The sequence below is a fragment of the Poecilia latipinna genome, unplaced genomic scaffold, assembly GCF_001443285.1.
Source record: "Poecilia latipinna isolate Pla-1442-1.1 unplaced genomic scaffold, P_latipinna-1.0 Scaffold373, whole genome shotgun sequence".
NCBI classification, from domain to species: Eukaryota; Metazoa; Chordata; class Actinopteri; order Cyprinodontiformes; family Poeciliidae; genus Poecilia; species Poecilia latipinna.
The window spans coordinates 241,950-264,402 of NW_015112989.1; the positions used below are offsets into that span (position 1 = coordinate 241,950).

At 41.4% G+C, this 22,453-nt stretch overlaps 1 protein-coding gene across 2 annotated transcripts in view; it reads right to left on the reverse strand.

Moving 5' to 3' along the window:
* The window catches only part of arid4a (AT-rich interactive domain 4A), a 24,528-nt gene continuing 2,075 nt past the window's right edge, over positions 1–22,453 (reverse strand). For both annotated transcript variants that reach the window (XM_015036568.1, XM_015036570.1), the window contains exons 3-25: positions 19,689–19,799; positions 17,118–17,183; positions 16,016–16,106; positions 13,838–13,917; positions 13,657–13,754; positions 12,129–12,261; positions 10,862–10,941; positions 10,601–10,677; positions 10,341–10,522; positions 9,209–9,281; positions 8,804–8,898; positions 8,513–8,610; positions 6,849–7,068; positions 6,548–6,759; positions 5,523–5,684; positions 5,279–5,360; positions 4,222–4,432; positions 4,085–4,147; positions 2,594–4,006; positions 2,410–2,514; positions 1,746–1,901; positions 1,417–1,563; positions 1–855 (exon numbers count right to left, since the gene is read on the reverse strand). In XM_015036568.1, coding sequence (XP_014892054.1) covers positions 752–855; positions 1,417–1,563; positions 1,746–1,901; positions 2,410–2,514; positions 2,594–4,006; positions 4,085–4,147; positions 4,222–4,432; positions 5,279–5,360; positions 5,523–5,684; positions 6,548–6,759; positions 6,849–7,068; positions 8,513–8,610; positions 8,804–8,898; positions 9,209–9,281; positions 10,341–10,522; positions 10,601–10,677; positions 10,862–10,941; positions 12,129–12,261; positions 13,657–13,754; positions 13,838–13,917; positions 16,016–16,106; positions 17,118–17,183; positions 19,689–19,799 — 4,059 coding nt within the window. In that variant the 3' untranslated portion in view covers positions 1–751. The remainder of the gene's footprint in view (positions 856–1,416; positions 1,564–1,745; positions 1,902–2,409; positions 2,515–2,593; positions 4,007–4,084; positions 4,148–4,221; positions 4,433–5,278; positions 5,361–5,522; positions 5,685–6,547; positions 6,760–6,848; positions 7,069–8,512; positions 8,611–8,803; positions 8,899–9,208; positions 9,282–10,340; positions 10,523–10,600; positions 10,678–10,861; positions 10,942–12,128; positions 12,262–13,656; positions 13,755–13,837; positions 13,918–16,015; positions 16,107–17,117; positions 17,184–19,688; positions 19,800–22,453) is intronic.

Consider the following 22,453-nt stretch of genomic DNA (forward strand, 5'->3'; position numbering starts at 1 on the left):
TTTTGTGAACTGATGTTGGGTCAGTTATGAGATTTCATTTCAAGAAATCTAATTGTACCTCAGAAATGCATAACATGCTTTTTAAAAGAAATGCATAAGAGTTTCAACTTAAATTTAACTTTATTTATGTAAGAAATTTTGTCCAAAATTTATCTAAATAAAAAGAGGGGGAAAAAAACCCTGAATATAAGAAATTCTGTCCACAAAGCCAATAAATACAAAAGGAGCTTCAGAATATTACATTTAATTTACATAAGAACTAAAAGTTAATTTTTTTTTCTCACCATCTTATTAAAATAAAAACTTTGATTGGATAGAAGATAAAACTGAAACTGGAAGCCCGTCTTCTTCCTCACCTACATTTCTCAGTTAAGGTTAAAAATGGCGGCCAGCCGTCGGTTCTTTACTGACCGCTGACCCTGAAAGCAAAGAAAGCACTACCTGAAAGCATGGTAGTGACTGGAGAGATGGTTCTGGAACCAGGACAAGTATTGGCACCCTGCAGGGGAGGGAGGGGAGACAGGAAGAGTTCTGCACCAGTGCAACAAAAGGCCGGCTCCTCAAACAAAGTCAGCCGTCAGGTGAAGTGGGCGGGCCCTCCTTGTGCGGCTCCTCCTCCATAGCTGGGAAGAAGTGCGGGCTCCCATGTCACAGCGACATGCCATCCTCTCTCTGCAGTGTCCTCACAGCTGACTTAAGTGGGGAAAGTCTGGGGGGGGTGAAGGGTCAGGGGGTGGGAGTGGGCGTGTCATCACCTGCACTCCACCGCCACGGTGTTCTGAGCGGGCGAGGCTGAGGACGGACTCATGCCTGTGTCTGAGGACCCTGAGGAGGTGGACGCCGTTGTGTGGGACACTGAGGACCAAACACAGCACAGTCAGTCTCCATTTGCTGAACCATGAAATCAAGTTACTGATTAATAACTTAATATAAAGCTGATTGATCCCATCAAGCCACTAGTGGTTAACTGATAGGCAGCCACGGCTGTCCTAGCAGTCATGCAGCTCAGCTGAATGAGGGATGTTTAGGTGAATCTTAAGGAGCTTGTTGAATGTTTATATTTATGAACAGAAACAAAGAACATTTTGCATCCCACATTGGACTCCATTTGGATCGTTTCACTCTCTCGTTCTGGTATGGCTCCACTGTCTGTATATTAAGATCCTTCATCTTAAGGATGATCAGCAGTGCCCTCTGCTGGATGATGGCCAAATTACAACACTAACAAATTGTGGTTTAAAACTACTATTATTATTACTCTAATTGGAACTAATTTAAATCTAACAAAAAATTAGTCAACAATTAACAGTTTGAATCCCTAGTGTGAACTGATAACATACTGATCAGGACAGAAACAGAGTGTAATCTCGTTCAGGATACTGAAGTGAAATGCATTTTCTGCTCTGCTGCTCCCACCTTCTCTCTCCTTCTTTTTTAGTCTCTTCCTGCGTCTGTCGATGGAGGCCACCTCAGACTTGAGGCTCATGTAGTACTTCCTGATCTCCTGCAGCTTCTCCTGCAGGAAGGAGATTCTCTCTGTGCTCGACATGTTGTCCAGCTCATCTGAGGAACAGGAGACAAGAATCAGCAGCTTGATACAGAAACAGTTCATAAAACTCAGGCAGAGGAAATCACTGACTGTTTATCAGCTCATACAGGCTATCAACAAAACCCGATTGCTGTGTGAAAGCAGCTGATGTGTCCAACCACAGCCAACTGTAATGAAAGTGTGTGTGTGTGTTTACCAAGCTGCAGGGTCCACTTGTAGGAGCGCTGGGGGGAGGGGGAGCTGTGTTTGTCTTTACTGTGTGCAGACGGAGACGACAGACCAGAACAACGAGATTTCTGGGATTTGGACAAGGACGAGAGACGAGACTGGTCCTCACTGTCACTGCTGTGTCCTGGGGACAGGAAGGAAGGGGAGGAGGGGACATTAACTTCCAACATGAGAGACGGAGAGAAGCACAGACGCACCAAGAGTCAGAAGAACTGAACTGATTGATTTTTAGTTCAATCAATCTGAACAGATGCTAGCAACTGCTGTTACACACACACACACACACACACACACACACACACACACACACACACACACACACACACACACACACAGTGTGACGTGGACTCTTTCTAAAACATTGGGCTCAACTCAGAGTGTTGAGCAGCAGTTTTCCTCTGTTCTTGGTGAACTAACACAGGAAGTGAAACAGCAAATGCAACTAAAGTTGAACATTTTTCAACTGTCTATTGTGTTGCTAGGCAGCAGATCCATGTCTGTGTTTATGAGCTCAGATTTCACATGCACAAATTTTGCTGGTCGTTTGGACAAGCGACAGTCGCCTCATCACACAAGATCCATAAGAAATGAATGGAGGATCCCAGAAACCAGAGATCATGATGTCACGCTACCTGCTCCGTTCTTGTCGGCCTTGGCCGGGGTCAGAGTCCTTTTCTGGTTCCGTTTGTGTTTCTTGGCAGTTGGGCTGGAATTTACGTCATTCACCCTCTTCTGACCTGAGGGGTCAAAGGTCACAAATGAAACATAGGGCCTCCACTGAGGACTCAGCGGTGCTGCGCTGTTGCGATGTCTTACCTCTGTCCTTGGGTTCCTGCATGAACAGCAGGGAGGAGGAGGATGAAGTGCTGCCCTCGAAGCCGGGGCTGGAGTCGCCCCCCTGCTCACCCTGGACGGGCTCCCGCTCCTCCTCAGCCTCAGTCGGGTCCTTCGCAGGGTGGAGCTCCTCTGGACAGGCGGGGGGAGTGGCAGTCATCAAGAAGGGTCTGACCTGAGGCTGGGCAGGGAGGGAGGGGTGGACGGCGAGGGGCAGAGTGGGAGGAGCCTGTTTCTGCTCCCGCATCATGAGGAGGGGCTCTGAAGAGAGGGGGGGCTTGTCCTTCTCGTCGGGGTCGTCCAGGTCGACCTCATGGCACACCAGAGCTTCAGGGCCCATCTCAGGCTCCAGCTCTTCGACTGGGGGGGGCACTGTGGGGGTGCCTGGGGGCTCTGCGGCAGGGACGGCTGTCCCAGCATGCACCTCTGTGTCCTGATGAGGCGTCAGCTTCTCCTCGGCCACAGCGCTCAGCTTGTTCTCTGCGGGGGGACGAGGGGTGTTCTCTGGTGCCCGCTCCGGCTGCTGGGCAGCAGGAGGAACGGTAGGTTGGTCCTGCCTGCTGCCAGTGCAGAGCTTCTTCTCTGCTGTTCTCTGGTCGGCTGCCTTGCGCTTCAGCTGCGTGCTGCCCCTCTCTTTAGGCTCCACCTCCTCCTCCTCCTCCTCGGTGGCGGAGTCTGTGTCGGAGTTGATAGAGGGAGGTTTGTGCAGGAGGTGCTGGGAGGGCAGGCAGTGCAGGACCACCATGGGCTCCTCCTGTCTCTTCAGAGTGGACAGCAGAGTGGCCTGCAGGGGTGAGGGGGCCACGGCCGGGGCAGGGCCAGCATTGCAGTGAGGGATTGTGGGAGGAGTCTCAGAGTCCCTGAGGTTGACCCTGCGACCTTTGCCCCTGGGAGTCAGCAGGGGTATGACACGGCTCTCGTCCTCTGCTGTGGAGGGCAGGGACGGCTGAGAGGGTGACGTCCTGCTGAGGGGCGTGTCCAGAACCACTTCCTGTCCAGGTAACGTTCTTGTCCCGGCACACAGCTTAACCTCCTTCTCCAGGTGAACCGCTGACTCCTGGGGCTCCTCCACAGGCTCCGCCCCCTGCTGCTTCTCTGTTTGGTTCAGAGGCTCGTCTGCTTTCTCCTGAGGCATGCTGGGACACGGGGAGGTGGGGACATCCATCAGCACAGCACAGGCTCCTGAGGACACCATATTGCCGTCGGCAGCAGCCTCAGCCACAGACTGCTCCCTCGCCTCCTCTTCTTCCTCCTCTTCCTCTTCCTCAGGCAGGGCTGGTTCCTCATCTGGCTCACAGGCTGGAGGTTCTGATCTCCCTCGCCACAGCGACGGTTTGTCAGTTTTCTCGAGGGTGTCGTCTGCATCGCTGTCATCAGAGGAGTTCCCAGAATCCTCTGTAGGGTCAGACAGCAGTGGTTTTAGCAGGGTGGGCCGGCTGTGCAGCAGGAAGCAGAGAGCGGCGGTCTTCTTACCGTTAGACGGTGGGTCAGACTCGTACAGGCCAGAGGTCCTCCTGGTTCTCCTGCGAGGCGTGTCTGCACAAAGAACAACAACATTCAGCACACAACCTAGCAAAGCTTCAGAGTTTAGGATGATCGCGGCCTCCTACCGTTCCCATTGGCCAGGTCGGGCCGAGAGCTCTTCCCATTGGCCTGGCCCTCGCTGCTGGGGGTTTTGGACACGCTGCGTCCCGCCGGGCCGCTGGGCGTGGGCCTGGTCTGAGGGCGGCCACGCTTCAAGCCTGTTGGCTTCAGAGGCGTTATGGAAGCTGGCTTCTCGTCATCCTTTTCTCCCTTCTCTGAGTCTTCCTTGTCTTTGTTCTGTCAGAAGAAAATTTGAGAAAGAGAGTTCTTACGGGCACGGAGTTTACACTCCGAGAGTAAAAATGAGGGGAACTACACCAAGTACGGAGCACACACACTCACTCCTAAGGGCAACTTGGGTCGACCTGATGTGTGAGCCCAAAGCTGGGATTTGAACCCAAAATCTTTTGCTTAAATGAGAAGCACTATATATTTTACAGGCATATAGCGCCATCTCACAGCACAATCAAGTCACTATATTAATTTCAATTCTGTATATATCAAATATGACTAGAAAAATTAGATTTTTTTAATTTAACCCTTTGAAATTGGGTCTCTGTCTCTTTAAAACCTTCTGCTCTTTCTGGAACTCCACCTTCAAAAAGTTATCACATTACAATGTTTTAAGTAGCTTGTATGAAGAGCTCAGCAGATGCTCAGTTCCACCAGGTGTTTGCTAATTGCTGCCAGCTAGTCTGAAGGAGCTGAGAGGGGGAGGGGCTGCTCTGTAATGCAGAAGTCCAGAAACGTGGAAACTGCAGCTCTGAGGACTAGATGCGTCTCGAAGGTGGAGACAGGTCCACTCAGGTGTTTACACGGCTGAATGGTTGCCATGGAGTTTAAAGAATTTCTCAAACATGCATGACAAAATCAAGGTGACACTTCAGGTATGTTTTTGATGAAAGAAAAACATGACATGATGTAAAACTCAAAAAAGTTGACTTTACATAATTGCCCCTTTAAGAACAAAGCTAATATTGTTTTTTTATTAAGTTATGAGTCTGACCTACTAATAATGTTCTGATGAACCACAAGGTGGCAGTAAAGCGCACAGTGAGCATAGAGGAGCATCTCTAGTCCTACCTTGACTTTTTTTCTCTGTCTCTTCTTGGTTCCTTTCTCTGCAGGCCAGATGATGCGGTCAGCCTTCACCCATTCATCATATCTGTGGATCACACACACTCATTCAATGTTCTTAATCAGTTTTGTGTCTGCCGTTACCAATCACTACACACTGCCCACCTGACACTAATATTACACACTTCTAAAAGCAGAACCAGCCCTGTTCTCACAGAGGCTGATATAACAGAAAGCTGGTGGCACTGACCTAACGTTCCAGCCGTAGTAGTGAACCAGGTAGAACTGCTCTCCATTGTCTATGTCCGTCTTCTTGATGTGGGCCTCATAGATCTTCTGGGTTTTTCCTCTGCCGTACTTCACCCTGACCTTGGTTCCTGCCAAAGAGTCTCCATCCTCTTCATCTTCACTTCTAAATGAAAAGACAAACAAATAGTACAGGGCATATCAGTTCTACCACATTTAGCATTCTTATTTTAATAGTATTCATAAGCAGTACGTTTAATTTCTCTAAGCCAACTCATACTTTGAATAATCCACCATATTCTAGAGTAAAAATCTGGATTTTGTTTCTGATCAATCTGCTCATGATGAGCACACCTACTGGCAAACTCATTTGCATTCAATGGTGTTTGTTTTGGAAATGGAGATTACAAGGATGCTCTTGTAATCTCCACAAGGAAACATAATGGTTTCCTTATTTTCAATTTAATTCAATTCAAAAATACTTTATTGACCCCAAAGGGACATTAAATATTGTAAGTCATTAATTCAAAGTCTTCAATGAGTTGTTGTAGATATTGATGGAAGGAAAGGTCTCTTTGTTGCTGTATTTCTTTATTGACCTAAAACAATTATTTTGGGTCTGGATGACATGGCTGAAAAACTTAAGCATTTTATATTAGTTAATTATTGGTTTGTTTTTTATTTAAATACTGCCAAACTGGTGATGAGACCTTCCCTATTTAATCCACAGTTTTCACTTCATATTGTTTTTTATTGTTAAGCAGTGATGAGGCACAGTGGTGAAACCTGAAACTGCTGTAAGTCACTCAACAGGTTGTTGCTAGGTAACCAAAGAGCAAGTTAGTTGATGCCATCAACCTTACTCTATACATCATGGTATTTTACTTGATTGAGTTTATGATATTATTATTATTTCTGGGCTGTTTGTCCAGTAAAGTTTCTTCAGATGACATTGTTGTGACTTGGAGGGTTAAACTGAATGTTGTCATGAATAAAATTAAATAATTAAAAAAAGAAAAGAAATCTTACCCATGTCGTCTTCTCTCCTCCTCCCCTTCTTCTTCCTCATCATCGTCGTCCTCTTCCTCCTCGTCGGAGCCTTTCTCAGAGTCGTCCAGTCGTCTGTTGCTGCGCCTCCTCACCTCTCTCTGCTGCTCCTCACTGTTCTCTGGCCCTCCCCGTCCAGGGTTCTCTGGCTTAGGGGGCAGTTTGCCCCGACTGCCCACACCTCTTCTCCTCCCCTACAGTCAGACCAATCAGATGTCTGCTTTCAGATTCAGGTTATTCGTTTTTCAAACAAACCTGATGTAAAAAGAGGGAAAGTTCTTACCCTGGGTGACGAATGTCTCTCCTTCACCTCCTTTTCGCTCTCGCTCTCTGAGTCGGCCTCCTCCCTCTTGTCATCAGCAGACTCTGACTTGATGGGCATTGTGAAGGCCTCCTTAAGCTCAACTTTAGCTTTCTTGTGATTGGGCGGGGGGTTGTTGTGGTGGATGGTTCTGAAGGTGATGCCAGCAGAACAGCAGTACTCCTCAAACCCAGACAGATACCTGACAGCACACATCACAGATAAATGCTCATCCAGGCTGCAGCCAGCCACTTCTTCACAATAAGTACAACACATCCAAACTTATGAAGCCTGGAAACATTCAGCTTCGGTCAAACTGATGAAGGACAGATAGAAGAACCGTCATAAGCCATTACATCCTTAAAGACAATGTCCAAAGTTAAAGAGCTCTTTGATATTTCTCATTAGAGATTAAGAATACTAAAAACACAGTGTATTTATTATTATTATTATTATTTTTAGAATCACTGCATTACTTAACTAAAAACTTTTACTGGAAGCATTTTCTAAAACATCAAAAAACAGCTCAACTGTCAACTGATTCATAAAATACAAAAAAAAATTATTTGCCATTAATGAGCAGAATCAGCAGGGAGGATCTGAACTTTACAAGTTATTTGCTCAGTGCATCTCTGTCAGCAGTACACAAGTTTACCATTTTACTGACAACAGCCGTAATTAGTGATCACAATTAGGCCAGTCATAACCAATTTTACTGGATGATCAGAGACAGAAACGGTAATTTTGTTTTGAGTCAATTTTCAATTTATATATTGATAATGGCGTAGTAATTCCTTCTGAAAGACTAATAAACTTTAATTTAGTACAGAAGGCTCCACAAAGGAACTGGAAGACATTTAAAATATCCAAAACAAAAACAAGCTAAATTAGTAGATACAACAGAAATAAAATAAAATATAAAAAACACTGAAAGCAGAAATAAAATGTATTATTAAGTCTGTGAACAAAAAGAGTGGAATTTACTGAGCTCATTTTAATTCATCATGTCATTAATTGATGGATTACTTAACTGCAACAGGCTTACTCACAATACACCAGTAAAACTCGAAAAGAATAACTTCATGTTTGTTGACACCGAGTTTCTTCACAGTGGTCAGACCCAGAAGACCTCATGTCAGACCAGCCCTATGAATCTTAGCTGTATGGAGGTAGCTTACACATTCAACTTGCACAGAGTTTGTGCACATGAGCAGGGCTGTGGCAAACGACTATTTTAGTAATCGAATACAATTCTTTTGCTACATTAAATTCTTCCATAACAGCAGCATATCCCTGCAATCCTAACAATTACTTGCAGTAGCTTAGAAAATTAACATGCAACAGTAAAAGCTCATTTTCTAAATCACCCTAGACAAAAATTGCACAAAAATCAGAAATTATATAAATGTTAATACTGAAATTAAAAATAAAGCAGCACATATTCATCTTCAGTAAAGGTAATAGATGAGTTGTCACTTTGCACAGCTTTTTATAGCTTTTGTGTGCATGTGAGCGATGGGATCTTTGTCATAACCAGAAACGCATTTGTTGCTGCGCTAGGCTGGTAGAAAATTCATTTTCTGCTTTGTCTGTAAAGCTACACTTGCACTAAGCCTCAGCTGCAGCCTGATCATGGCACTTCTTACTTTTTGTAGGCTGTCTTGACATTGTAGGATGCAGCTGAGTTGAGAACAGGGATCCCCAGATCCATGTAGACCTGCTTCCACACAGTGCCAGACTCGATCTGAAACAGGCAGAAAAGCGGAGCGTCAGCCAGCTGCTGTGGGACTCCTGTATCTGGACAATACTGATGGGTTCTGTCAGACAGCCAAGAGGATCATCAGGACTTCAGTCCAACATGCGAAACTTCTCTCAGGATCATCACTCACACGGCCCGGCACTATAATCAGTCTGCAGCTCTACAGTGACCTCCTCACCTTGCGACAGCCTCCCAAGTGGTAGACCAGCCTGAAGAGCTTGAAAAGGTTCAGGTCTTTGTAGCCCAACACCGGGGGCTTGTTGATGGGAGTGCCTGACAGAGAACATGGATCAGACATTACTCCTTTCATTCGCCAGGAAACATTCTAGTTAAAACCAAGACAGGCTGGAAATGTCAATGAAATGCAAATCACATCTGTGATTTAAGAGTCGAAATGTTTGTTTCAATCAAACCATGTTTATCACAAGGATAAATTGGTCATTTCCACAGAAAAATAAAAGAGTTCATTCCTACTGACCTTCAGTTAAAATGCCAGAGAAGCCACTAATGCATGACACTATTACTGTTTTCTTCACTTACTTATGTCTTTTCTTAAATGAAACCACAGATGTTCAAGTCTTACCTCTGTCCTCCATGAATTTGTAGAGCTGCTGGAGGAAGTTCTCCTTCTCCTCAGGGTCTGCCTCCTCCTCCGGCTAAACACACAGAGCATGAGAGAGAGAGGCAGCTCATTGGACAGACTTTCACTTGTTTGTTAACCACTAGCTGGAATATAACTATAATCAATAACTACATAGACCTGTAATGGCTTGTATGGGTGCCTCGATTTCCTTAGTCTTTAGATAAACTAACCTTATCTACTCACACAAAGGTCTGAAAATCAGCCCTGAGTCTGAGAGACTGACTGAGGCTGACCACCAGGTAACATCTGTCAACAGTCACCCACAGTTGCCAACTTAGCAAGTTTGTTTCCATTTTTAGCAAATTTTGAGACAAAAAATAAAAAAAGAACAAAATTGGTTTCTGCCAAAATGGGAAGTGCCAGGTTAGGCTTTATAAATACAAAAAAGATTCATCATCCAAAAAATGTATGGAAGATGTAATTTATTTATAAAAAGGTTAATTAATATGAAATTCACACCAGATGTCAGCAAAAAGGAGTCGTCACAAACAAAAAGTATCAAGTAGAATAAGACAGTTTGGGTGAGCATCTATAGTATTGATAATCATTTATAGTGAAAAATGATTTATCACAATGAGAATTTGGTTTTATTATGACAACAATAAATTCTCAGTAATTATGTCTGAAAAGCCCCCAAAACTAAAAATATTGTCAGGGTTATTACTTTTGATATTTTCTCCACTTTATGCAACTGGTTTCCAAAAGCAGTCCATTTCTACTGACAGAATTACAAGTCCACATTGCAAACCTCTAGATGTATTGAAAACATGAAAAAAAGGAAGCTGCAAACAATCCATAGAGAGGCAAGACAGTAACAGAATCAATTCTAGTGCAAATCACTACCAGCTGGTTTAGTCTTTAATGAAGGCCTAGAAAAAACTCATGTCTACGGTGAAGCATCTTCTAATGGACTTAAAGTGAAAAGCTCTCCAGATCCTCACAACCTCATTCTAAAACACACTGATGACATTCATTATGTTCTGTCTTCTCTATAGGATTACAGCAGAACCATGCTCTGTTGCTTATTTGTCTCCAAAGAATCATGTAACATTTTTTTTAAAAAGACACTTGCCTCTTCCTTGATGTGTTTCTTTCTCTTTTCATCCTCAGTCTCTTCTTCCTCCTCCTCTGCCTCACTCTCCTTGTCATCTTTGTCATCTTCACTGGAGGAAGAGTCTAGAATCTGACTCATGTCCATCTTCCATGCTTCTGGAACCTCTCTGCTCCTCAGAAACATCTGGGCTCCTTCAATGCCTGCAGGGCATGGAGACAAAGCCAAGCGTGAGACAGATGTGGAAAAAGTGAGAACAGCAGGAAGGAAGGGCGTCTCACCTCTCCTGTTGGAAAAATCCGGCTTGCTAACGCTGATGGCGTTGACCAGGTGAGCGTGTCTCCTCCCCACAGTGTAGCTGAAGCATTAAGACAAAAGAGAGAAATGTTCTATCCAAGTCATGCTGATCTATCACATTAAAGTACACTGATTTTTTTGTGGCTTTAATGACACATTTGAAGAATAAATAAATAAATCAGTATGACTGCTTAAGTGATGAGGAGCAGATTTCTGTATACAAAGATAATAAAAAGTAAACTCACAATTTGCCATCACAGAAGGACCTGACCAGACACTGATCCTTCTTCACTAGCAGCTCATCACTGCAGCTGGGAGACACCACCTGCAGAAGCAACACAGCTTAACCTCTGCTAGTCAGCAGCAGATTTTACACCTGGAGCAGGAATTAGAGATCCACTGATCTGATATTAATATCTGTATTGGCTCTGATGTTGGGGAAAAAAAAAAAAGCATGGGTCAGGTTTTGTGACAATGTGCTCAATCCATAAGGGCAGATCTACTCCATCTAATTCTATGCTTTGTGCTCTCAGTGACATAATGCATTATTTATTTTATATTTAGCAATAATTCCTAAATGCACTTTCTGAACCATTTGAAAGAAGGTTTATTGGAGTTTATTTTTACATGTTTAACCAACGTAGTCAACTTGTAGTTTTAGTCAGTTTCAGTATTATTTATGTTAGTTGTTTTTACATGTTTGACTAAGATTGTATTGGTGTATTTTAGTGTGCTGTACTGGTGCAGAGTTAGCAAATAAACCTGACATTTGTGTCTATGTTTAAAAAAGAAAAGTCAGTTCTGGGTTATTTTTCTGTATCGGTTCGTATTGGCTGGGACTAAACCTCACATATCAGTATCAGAAGAGAAAAAAGTGGATTGTGCATCCCTAGCAAGAACCAGAAATATAACAAAAACTAGTTATGTGAAGCAGGTCTTCACCTAACTGATAGACTGCAGTGGTTTTATCCAGTCAAGCTGCAGCCCCATTTTATTTTGTCCTCTTGTGTTGGAACACAGCAGTGAGAAGACGTTTACCCAGATTTGTTGCTTTATTAAAACAAAAATGTAGCACTATGAAGCATTTTCTCAAAGTGGCCATTTTTAATATCATCATCACTGTAACTGGCAGCGGATTGGTCAGACAGCCAAGAGAAATTGTGACATCACATGACATCATCAGCACATAAAGCGAAACCATTTCTCAAGTATCATCACTCCTTCTCCAGATCCAGTCACAGTAGCAGCTGTAGTAGTTTTCTAACATGAAAAGTAACGAGTGCTTTTACAAATCTGAGAGAAACCTCAATATTAATCAGCTGACTGTCTTTCTTTGTGGATTGCCAAACAGCTCAGAGCTCATTCTCCTGATCCTCTGCAGTAAGACACAGCAACATATTCTAGAAGATGTTGCGAGGACCAATCACCTTCTAAAGAAGTCTGTATTCCTAATATTAAACATCCTGTTACACAGTTGACATCAGAAATCGGAATCTGTTTTCATGTATTTACCAGAGCCATGAACCAATCAGTGGACTCCTCTGTGTTCTCTATGCTGCAGATCTGACCCAGCAGCCCATCGGTCAGCCTCTTCTTGTCGTCCTCCTCTTCTTCGCTCGATGAAGTCTCGTTCTCCTCATCAGCTCTGAAATACACAAGAGGAAGTTGAACCTAAGGGTTAGCAGACAGGAAGTGAACCAAAGACTAAATGTGCAAATGTTGCATATGAAAACAGCTTTTAAAAATAATAATTCAAGAAGGAAAAGCTTTTGAAGAGGTAGAAAATTATTCTTTATTTTCAGAACCGCAGCAACTTTTTTTTTAAATCAATAAAAATAATAAACAAACACTTCAGTAAAAAGGCAATCACAAAGAGATAATACTGGAGCTTTTCTGTTTTAAAATTTATTGAGGAACGCCTGTATTGACAAACGGCTACAAATATAGTTTTCTTAGTCTTTATGGTAACCATCAAAAGAGAAATTCAACTCAAACACAGAAATTATACAATCAGAAAACTTACTTTAGCTACATTTTATTTCATTTCTGATATTTAATTTCTCTTTGGGATCAATAAAGTATTTTTGAATTTCAAGTCCTGAAAGGAACTCCTATTGTATCAGTGCTGAACTACATGACCATCTCAGAAACAAATAAGAACATCGCAGGAAAAGATCTTTTTTATTCTGTTGCTCATTTCAAAAAGTGAAACTTGGATTATAAAAGATTCACAGCTTTAAAATACTTCAAGTTTTAATCTTGTCATTTTAAAGATTATGGCTTACAAATTATGAACACACAACATTTTTAACATGACATTAGAAAAAAGATTGAATTTGGCGTTGGCCATCTGTCAGCTATAATATTGAACCTTTTCACATCTAAAACCTGCAGCTAACCAGCCGGTCTTTGGACACACCTGGTATCCTGCATTTGTTCTAACTGACTGAAAATGATAGACTGCAGTGGTTTTATCCAGTCAAGCTGCAGCCCCATTTTATTTTGTCCTCTTCTGTTGGAACACAGCAGTGAGAAGACGTTTACCCAGATTTGGTGTTTTATTAAAACAAAAATGAAGCGCTCAGCCGTATAAAGCAGATTCTCAAACTGGCCATTTTTAATATTATCATCACTGTAACTGGCAGCGGATTGGTCAGACAGCCAAGAGAAATTGTGACATCACATGACATCATCAGCACATAAAGCGAAACCATTTCTCAAGTATCATCACTCCTTCTCCAGATCCAGTCACAGTAGCAGCTGTAGTAGTTTTCTAACATGAAAAGTAACGAGTGCCTTTACAAATCTGAGAGAAACCTCAATATTAATCAGCTGACTGTCTTTCTTTGTGCTTTTGTAGAGTTAAACATCACAAATGTAAGTTGACAAACAGCCCAGAACTCATTCTGCTGACCCTTTTCAAGAGAAACTTGGAAAGATGAACAGCAGCTACAAACATGTCTCTGATCTCGCTGTGGCTGTTGTCACCTCGCCCTGCTTGTGTCTGGCTGCTCAAAGCAAACCAAGAGCAAAAACTCACACAGCCTGGGACGAGCGTCTTCCGCCTCTGTTCGACTTTTTCCCGATGACCGGGGTGCCGAAATGCTCTGGGTTAGTCAGCGGCAGCTGGTCCAACGTCTGTGTGGGAGAAATTTAGAACATTTCAATCGTTCTGAACTTTTTCTTTTAAGGAAGTGACAGTCATGCGTCAGGAAACTCACCTCGCTCTCTGCAAAATGCCTCTCTCCCTTCAGACACAGGGATGATCGACGCAGAGTTTTCTCATCGCCGTCATCAAAGACTGAAAGAGACAGAGCGGTCAACACATCATCAAAAGCCATCTAGTACTGAAGGATGAGATCTAGAGTAATGGCCAGGAACAGGGATCTGGTCCATGGGAACTTCAGATTCCTACAGTGAGGAGGAATCTGGCTTTTCTCACAGTGGATCATTTATCACTAAGGAACAATAAAGACACAAAAACTATTTTGATATTCTAGGGAGAAGTAGTTTTTCTACTGCTTTGCCTCTTCTCCATCTCTGATCAGACAGTCTGTAAACCTGTGCATCATTACCCTCAGCGCCTGCAGTGAACACTGTTTACTTCTGAGAGGAGAGCGGTTCTTCTGGGTGAGCTATAAATACTGTGACTAATGACACGTGCTGGTTCTGAAGTCCAGGCAGACAGGTACATCAAACTCTTAAAAGAGCTGTGCAGATGAAAAGATGTCTGCAAACCTCAGAAACAAAAAGCAGCGCTGGAGAGGAGACCGAGACTCAATCGGACAGAAAGCTACTGAGGGTGGGTCTTTTTTCACACACAGCTCTTCCATGGGGGCTTCATCTGTGCTTAATGAGCAGTACATTTGTGGATTCTATGGTGTCTTTGTCCAGTTCAGGTTAGATTTGAACCATTTTAGAATCTAGCAAAGAGCAGATGATTTTTAGCTAGTGCTAAGGCCCTAAGACCACTTTAGAGGAACGTAGTTGTTCTTTTACTGCAACACAAACTTGATTTACAGGTGATTATGTTTTGTTGAATAGGCTAGGGTGGGTCTATAGGCTGCACTAAATAAGATAATCACATTTTTTACACAAAATCATCTTCTTAGTCCTGACTATTTTGAGCTCCTTTCACAAACCTTAAATCCAAGTAAGCTGCTGCTGGCCACGCCCCCCATGTCAACGTTGATGCTCACACATAAATGGCTGCAAACAGATGCGCAATTATATAGTCGTATATCTTTAAAAGCATAAGTGGAGCCTCCTGCACAACCATCAAGAATTCAGCAAGTGGTTTCTGGGTTTTACATCAACCACAAAAAACAGTGCATACAGCTGTAAAACCAGCTAACCAAACATGCTCGTGCTCTGCTAAGGTTGCTAGGGAACGGGCTGTGTTTTACTGGGTTTGTTGGGTAACGGGCTGGGCTTTGCTGGGGTTGCTACGTGAGGGACAGTGCCTGCTGATTTGTGACATTATTTCAAAGGTTTTTGAAATGGCTCATCTTCCAGACACCAAAAACCGTCTGAGTGTTTTTAGAAGCAGTAGAAACAAAAAATATACAAACAAACAAAATAAATAAATAAATAAATGCAAGAAATCAGAATTTATCACAATAGATCCCTTTATGGTCTAACATTTTCACTTTATTGCTGCTCCAGTAGTTTCTCCCTAGAGCTGCAGCTTTAGACATCTGATTGGTGATTCTAATCAAAGATGTTATTGTGCGTTGTGGTTTGTCACTGTATCTGGCAGCGGATTGGTCAGACAGCCAAGAGAAAATGTGACATCATATGACGACGTCATCAGCTCAAAAAGCGAAACCATTTCTCAGCATCATCACTCCTCACACACAGCCAGGTCCAAATGTTCTGCAGCTGTTCTGTTAGTGAGAAAATAATGTCCTGTTGCTAGGGAACCACCAATAAACTGCCTCACATTTCCTCAATTTTGGGGGATCGGCTGATACTTTCAGCTTGCAGGTGCACGTTAACAGTCACCCCTCTATTGCTAACTTAGCAACTTTGTTGCCATATTTAACACCACCACACACACAAAAATAAATAAATAAAAAACAACACACAGTACTGGCCAAACTCAGAACCAGCCGGTCACACTCAGAGATTTGTGATCAGCCAGAAAACTGCAATCGGTGCACTGCTACCTCTCACCACTAATGCAGTGGGACAGACTACTACCAGCTGATGCTGCTGCTCTTCCAGGGGCTAGCTATGGGAAATCTTAAAAACAGCCTCCATCTAAGGGCTTACTATGTTTTTATGTGCATTAACAGTAATTTGTTGGAATAAACTGTTAAATTTAAGCAGCTCATCTGTCCACCCCTCAGACCAGCATGCTGACAGCAGTCCTCTGTAGATAACTTGTCAACACTCACCAACAGTGTAGAGGCTGGCATCTGTCAGCTTACTGATGACGGCCTCACTGCTCAGACCCTCATTGGTCTTCACCTCCACAGTGGAGCCCACCTGAAGGACACACACCAGATCACTTTATTTAACCTGAACAGCAGACTCATCTACAAGGTTAAAATTATTTTTTTAAGACCAACAGAGTTGGGTATAATGATGAAGAGGAAAAAAGTGAATGCTCCACACTTTTCAGATCCTCGCGTATAAAACCGTGTGTCATGTTAGGACATACTTTTTAGGTAACTGTATGGCTGTGAATGCATGACAATAATTACAGTCGCATAAACAAATACTAATTGTGAAAAATAAATCCCTTTACAATAAGATTCTTCAGCAAGCTACTAAAGGAATAACTCGAATGAGTCAGGTTTATATGACTAAACTGCACACAGTAATGGCATCATATTTCTGAATTTACTGATATTTGTTGATGTTCTCATAGAATGTGAAGAAAATAGTAAAAATAATATTTCCAATGATACTGTCAGTTTAGCTTTTTATTTACCATCAAGAACTCAAATTTATTATGATGATGAATCAAAATTATTATAATTTAAAAAATAAATAATTTTGATTATTTATTTTTTAAATAAATAAAAAATAATTTTATTTCGGTGAAATTGAGTGGTCCTCAATTTCACCGAGGGCCACTTCAGCATAGTGGCCACCCTCAACGGGCCACATTGACGGTACAAGGAAGGAGTGGCCAGGTTCAGTCCTCCAGAATGCAACTTTTAGATGCATCCCTGCTAAAACACACCCCAGACAAAAGGTTGACTTCACTCATCCCTACTGTCACATGATACCAGAAAACATTGAAGTTTTTGTCAATTTCCTACCTTTCATGGTAGAAAAGTATTCCTACCATGTGAGCATTAAAAAGGCTCACATGGTAGAAATACTTTTGTGAGGCTGAGAGAAATTAACTCGGCCATTTTTATCTTTGCATGATCAGAAAATAATGTTCATGTGATGTATGCAGCTTTGATTCTTTAAATAGCTTCTGTGTGAAAGTCTGATGCAGACAGAAAATAAAACCCCTCTGTCTGTTGCATTAAAGCAGCTTACCCTCAGAGGACCTTTGACCTGGTCGTCCTGCACTACCTGGGACGTGCTTTCACCTTTCAGAGTCACCTGGGGACAGAGACGGACGGAGGACAGGTCAACATCTTCCTCTCTCCTTCACTTGGACAAGAAATAGGAAGTGATCAAAGTTCACCGGAGAACATTTTTGAGAACTGAGAAGAACTCATGCATTTCTTTTATTTCATTTTAGTGAAGAAACGTGAGATTATTTAACTTTTCGCTGCAGAATATGTTTTATGACAAAGAAATCAAGAGAAGCGAGTCTCTGCCTGATTTCAGTCTAAATGTCGTCCCTGAGTCCAGGATGTCTGATCATTGCTGCATTTTCCACAAAAGATTTTCATACTGATTTAGAGCCAGCATAGTTCAGAATTTTGGACAAAATTGGAATAGTCTGAATACAGAAAGTTTGTGTGACATCCACTTTCAGGAGAGACGTTCAAATTATATTTACTGCATGTTCTAATCCCAAACACACCGGCCACAGCCCCTAAAGCATGAAGTTATGAAACAGGAAACAGTTCAAACTCATTAGAGGAATACTAAAAATACTAGAAATGGTCTATTTGTTGCCCTGCAGTGTTCATTTGTCTGAACTGTTTTTCAAAGTGTAAACGAACATGACTTAAACATTAACCAAAGGGTTTTTCCATCCTTTCTTCCTGTCTAAACACTGACCAACTGCACTGCAAACAGTTAGAAATACAAGTAGTACTTCAACATGATTAGCATATTTGCCATGTGGCTCATTACCATGTCAATAATATTCATTTCAAAGCATTTGAAAACAAATCCTCGTCCCTGTGTCTTTCAGGTGAATCAATCTATGGTGGATTTCTAATTTGGGAGAATTCAACCAGCTGAACCAGCCAAGAACTGGTTTTAACAACGCCAGCAGCTGTGGCTGGACCGTAACTACAGAGCTATGAGAAGGTAAACATTTGAGACAAACCAATCTATCACAGTCTGCTGGTTTAGATCTAGTTTGCTACATCACAGCCTGATCATTTCATGTTTTGAATTGCTGACAGATTAGAAACACTCATTCTTTTATTACAACACAAACTGAATTTATGGTCTAACATTTTCACTTTGTTGCTGCTCCAGTAGTTTCACCATAGAGCTGCAGCTTTAGACATCTGATTGGTGATTCTAATCAAAGAAGATATTGTATGTTGTTTTTCCATCACTGTATCTGGCAGCGGATTGGTCAGACAGCCAAGAGAAAATGTGACATCAAATGATGTCATCAGCTCAAAAAGCGAAACCATTTCTCAGCATCATCACTCCTCACACACAGCCAGGTCCAAATGATCTGCAGCTGTTCTGTTAGTGAGAAAATAAGGACGTGTACAAAATTTAAACTCAATAATTAAGAGGAATCAACACTATGATATTTCTATTTAACTATTCTACATTTTCAGGCCAAATTTTCTAAATTTTTTCCTTCATTTACTGTTGATTTGATAAGTAGTTGAGTGGAAAACATTTACCAGTTTGGGTTTTATTAACCAAAGCTGACTTCCAATTAGGCTGAATAAAAATAAAGATATTATTTTACCAATGCTTGGTGAAGAACCTTGGGTCTGATCTGTTAGATCTGATCTGATCTTGGGTTTCATCCGTTAGAAATTCAGAGACCCAAATGATCAACTAGTGGCAACAAAAAAAAAAAAAATCACGGTTTGTGGCGCCGAACCAAAGACGAAGCTTAATGACTTTGTATTTCAATACATTTTGATGTTTATATTTTTACTAAAGGACATAAGATATAAAGTTGGGAAACTGTTTTCTATTCTAGATTGTAATGTTTCCATACATATGCAGACTTGGAAAATTATGAAATCACTTTCCAGAGTAAGAACTTTGTTAAAAAGTTTTGCACATAAACTACCAAAAATGTACTGATTACTCACAAGTACAACTAAATATTAAAAAAATTTATTTGATTTGAAAGCAGAATTATTTCAACAACTGTGCAGCACATTTCTTTAAATCCAAGTAAGTTTTTGTTAATACCTGCACAGTATTTTCTTAAGTTTTCAATCTGCCCTTACTGGATAGCATGTTAGTTTTAGCTCTATTTTAATCTTTCTATGTAAATCTACATGCTTAAACTTGCCTGCTGTCACTTTGCTAGACCTGAATTTTCCCACTGAGGGACAATAGAGGTTATTTCTATTCTATCCAGTGAAAGAATAATTAGAAAATAAAAATCAAATGGAAAGAAACTGATTTCATACGGCTGCTCTCTCCGACGTCTTTAGACGAAACTAAGAAATCCTTGAATGATAAAGGAAGAGGTTTACTTTTCTACACATTTCATAAATATGGAAGCGTTTCACTGCAAAGCATCTTGAGGGAAAAGAAACGGAAAGGAATAAAGTTGTGAGTCCAGACATGAGGGAGGTTTGGTGTGAAGTTCAGAGTCCTGTGATGGTTCACACAGCACTCAGAGCAGAGCATGGCGCTCCAGAAGCTCTGCTGGCTCCTGAGGAGGTGGATGCCAGGTGGTGGTGTGGTGAGGTGTGCTCCTGCAGCTCCAGCTCTTACCTTGACCTTGACCATGCGTTTAACAGTCTTGATTTTGGCTTCGCAGAAGGCTCCTCTGTACTTGGCACTGACATCTGTCCCCACTGTCAGGTAGGCAGGCTCGTCTGCTGCCTGAAACACACGGGCTAATTAGCGTACATGCTAATGTATAGCATGTAGTGCGGCAGTTCTTGTGATGACTCAGTATTTTTACAGATATATTCTATCAATAGTGATGCTGCTGTATTAACAACCTTTTAATATAAAAAGTCATGTTGCTGCTTTTAACCCCCACCCATCCGCGATTAATTTAATTGTTGTTTTTTGAAACGACTATTTTTACATAAACTAAGCTGCACAATAGATCACCATCCTCACTGCAATATCAATGTAAACAGCATCACAACTGCAATAGACGGTGTGGATGCAAAATTTGGTAAGATTAAATTTTCAAGCACCATGTATGCAAATTCTGCATACCATAAAAATCTGGTCTGTTGCTAGGCCTGCAATAACAAATTTTTCTAGATCATAAATTGTCCCAGAAATTACTACAACAAACAATAATAAATATTATGGTAATGGCATAAAAATACAAAAACACATTCTCAAAGATCAATAAACTTTAAATTCTAATGAACATTTAACAGTGGAACTGGGAGATATTTTAAATATCCAAGGTAAATAAAAACAACAAATAAAATAAATCATGGAGTTTCTGTATATAAAACTGTCCTTCAGAAAAAGAGCCAGTTGAGAGCAAAGCACCAGACTGAAGACTTTTATGGTATAGTTTTTAGTAGAAGGAGAGAAAAATGATAAATCATGAAAATAGAAAATATTGAGTTTGTTTTAATTTATTACGTAATCAATTGCTTAATTACTTATTATGAGAGGCTTAACTATTGCAAGGACTTTCACTGCGTTGATAGCCATAGTTCAAACAAACTTTTCATTACCAAGTGGCTCAAGCTCACTAAAAGCAGTGAGGACATTGTTTTTATTTTTGTTTCGTTTTTAAAGAGGGTGAGAATTTTTTTTTGCACAACTACAAATATACTTGTTATTACAAGGTAAGATTAATCTATTCCAAGATAGAGCTCGACTTATTTTCTATCAGTTCGTTTTACAAAGTGAAAAACAATTAAGTCAAAAATCTCTTTCTAACCTTGCGAACAGCTTAGCATTTTTAGAGATGTGAAGTGTGTGTGTGTTTACACCAGTTTTCACAGCAGCTGGTGCCAACCTATTTTCACTGTGGTTTAAATGTGCTCTGTGGTTCTGGTTCTATTGCTCTGCTGGCTAAAAGCAGAGCTGCACAATGTACCAAATCGCAATTGACATTGCAATATCAAAGTGTGCAAATTCACAATTGCAAAGGAAAGGACTGCTTAGATGCAGTATTGGGTATGTTTGGTCAGTTGACGGACTCTAACTGGCTATGATGCCAACAATAGATCACCATCCTCACTGCAATATCAATGTAAACAGTATGTTATTTAACGTAACTGATGTGTACGTTAAATAACATGCTAAACGTCACAGTGGGGCCGGAACATGGTGTAATTATAATATAGTTATGATACTGAAGTCAGATGCAGAGATTCAATAGAACATATAGTTGATATTAGTATATTTTGTTACTAATAAATACCTTTTTTACTACTGTCTATGCTTAATTTTCCTGAGTCGTCAGTCTGATACTTTAATAAACTCCAGTCTTGCTCCTGCTGAGAAAGTGTTTGTGCTTAGTGCGTTACTGAAGTCCTAAGCTAACGTTAGCATGTGTTCCCTCCAACTGGATATAACTAGCTGAAAATTCAGCTTTTAACATTTAAAGTACCTTTAAATGTACGGTTTACTGTGTGCAGACAAAACATACAAAAATGTTTTCTTTTCTATAAATGTAATGCTGTGCTTTGAATATCATCTACTTTATTGAAAAGTCTTTCGGCTGCTCTCTGCTCAGCTTTCCCCATCTGACAGTGTAAAGACCAGGCCACATGACGCATACATGGAAGGACAAAATCAGAGCTGCGTGATATTAGAAAAGCTTGCGACAGTAATATCACGGGTCTGATAAATTACTATTTTCCCCTCTCTCCTCTGTGCTTCCATCATTCTGTGGCCTTTAGTCTTTAACTGAACCAGTTGTTGGTAGTAACAACTCCATGGTTGTTACTACCACCAGGGAGTGGATGTTACTACCACCCTCTGGTGGTAGTAACAACCTTTTCAGCTTGTCAATATTCCTCTTAGGCCTTCTAACGAGCCATCATTTGATCCAGGTGGCTAAACCAGGGAGAGAACTAAAACATGCAGGATGCCGGCCGACTTTGGACACCCCTGATCTAGTGTAAAACTGCTGCCTAAATATTACATTAACAGTAAAATGCAAGTTCATATCACTTACTGGACTCCAAACAGTTTTTTGTGATATGAATATTGCACACATTCATCCTGCGCTGGTGACATATTTTGTAACCTGTGAAAATCTTTAAAAAATATCAGGAACATATTTGTTAGAGGAAACACAGACTTGTTAGATCAATAAAATATGTATGACCTATTATTACACATCTCTCCACTAACAAGCCATGATGAGAAAAAAAATAATAAGGTAAGAAAACTGAAGCAGTGCAGCTCGCTGGGGGAGGGGCTGATGGAAAAAGTGACAGCAAAACTTTTATCAGGACTAGTTTCTCTGTAGTGCTAAGAGGAACTTTAACAAAGTCTGAAAAAGGGTTCCGTCTGACCATTGTAGCATAATTATATTTTATGGATCC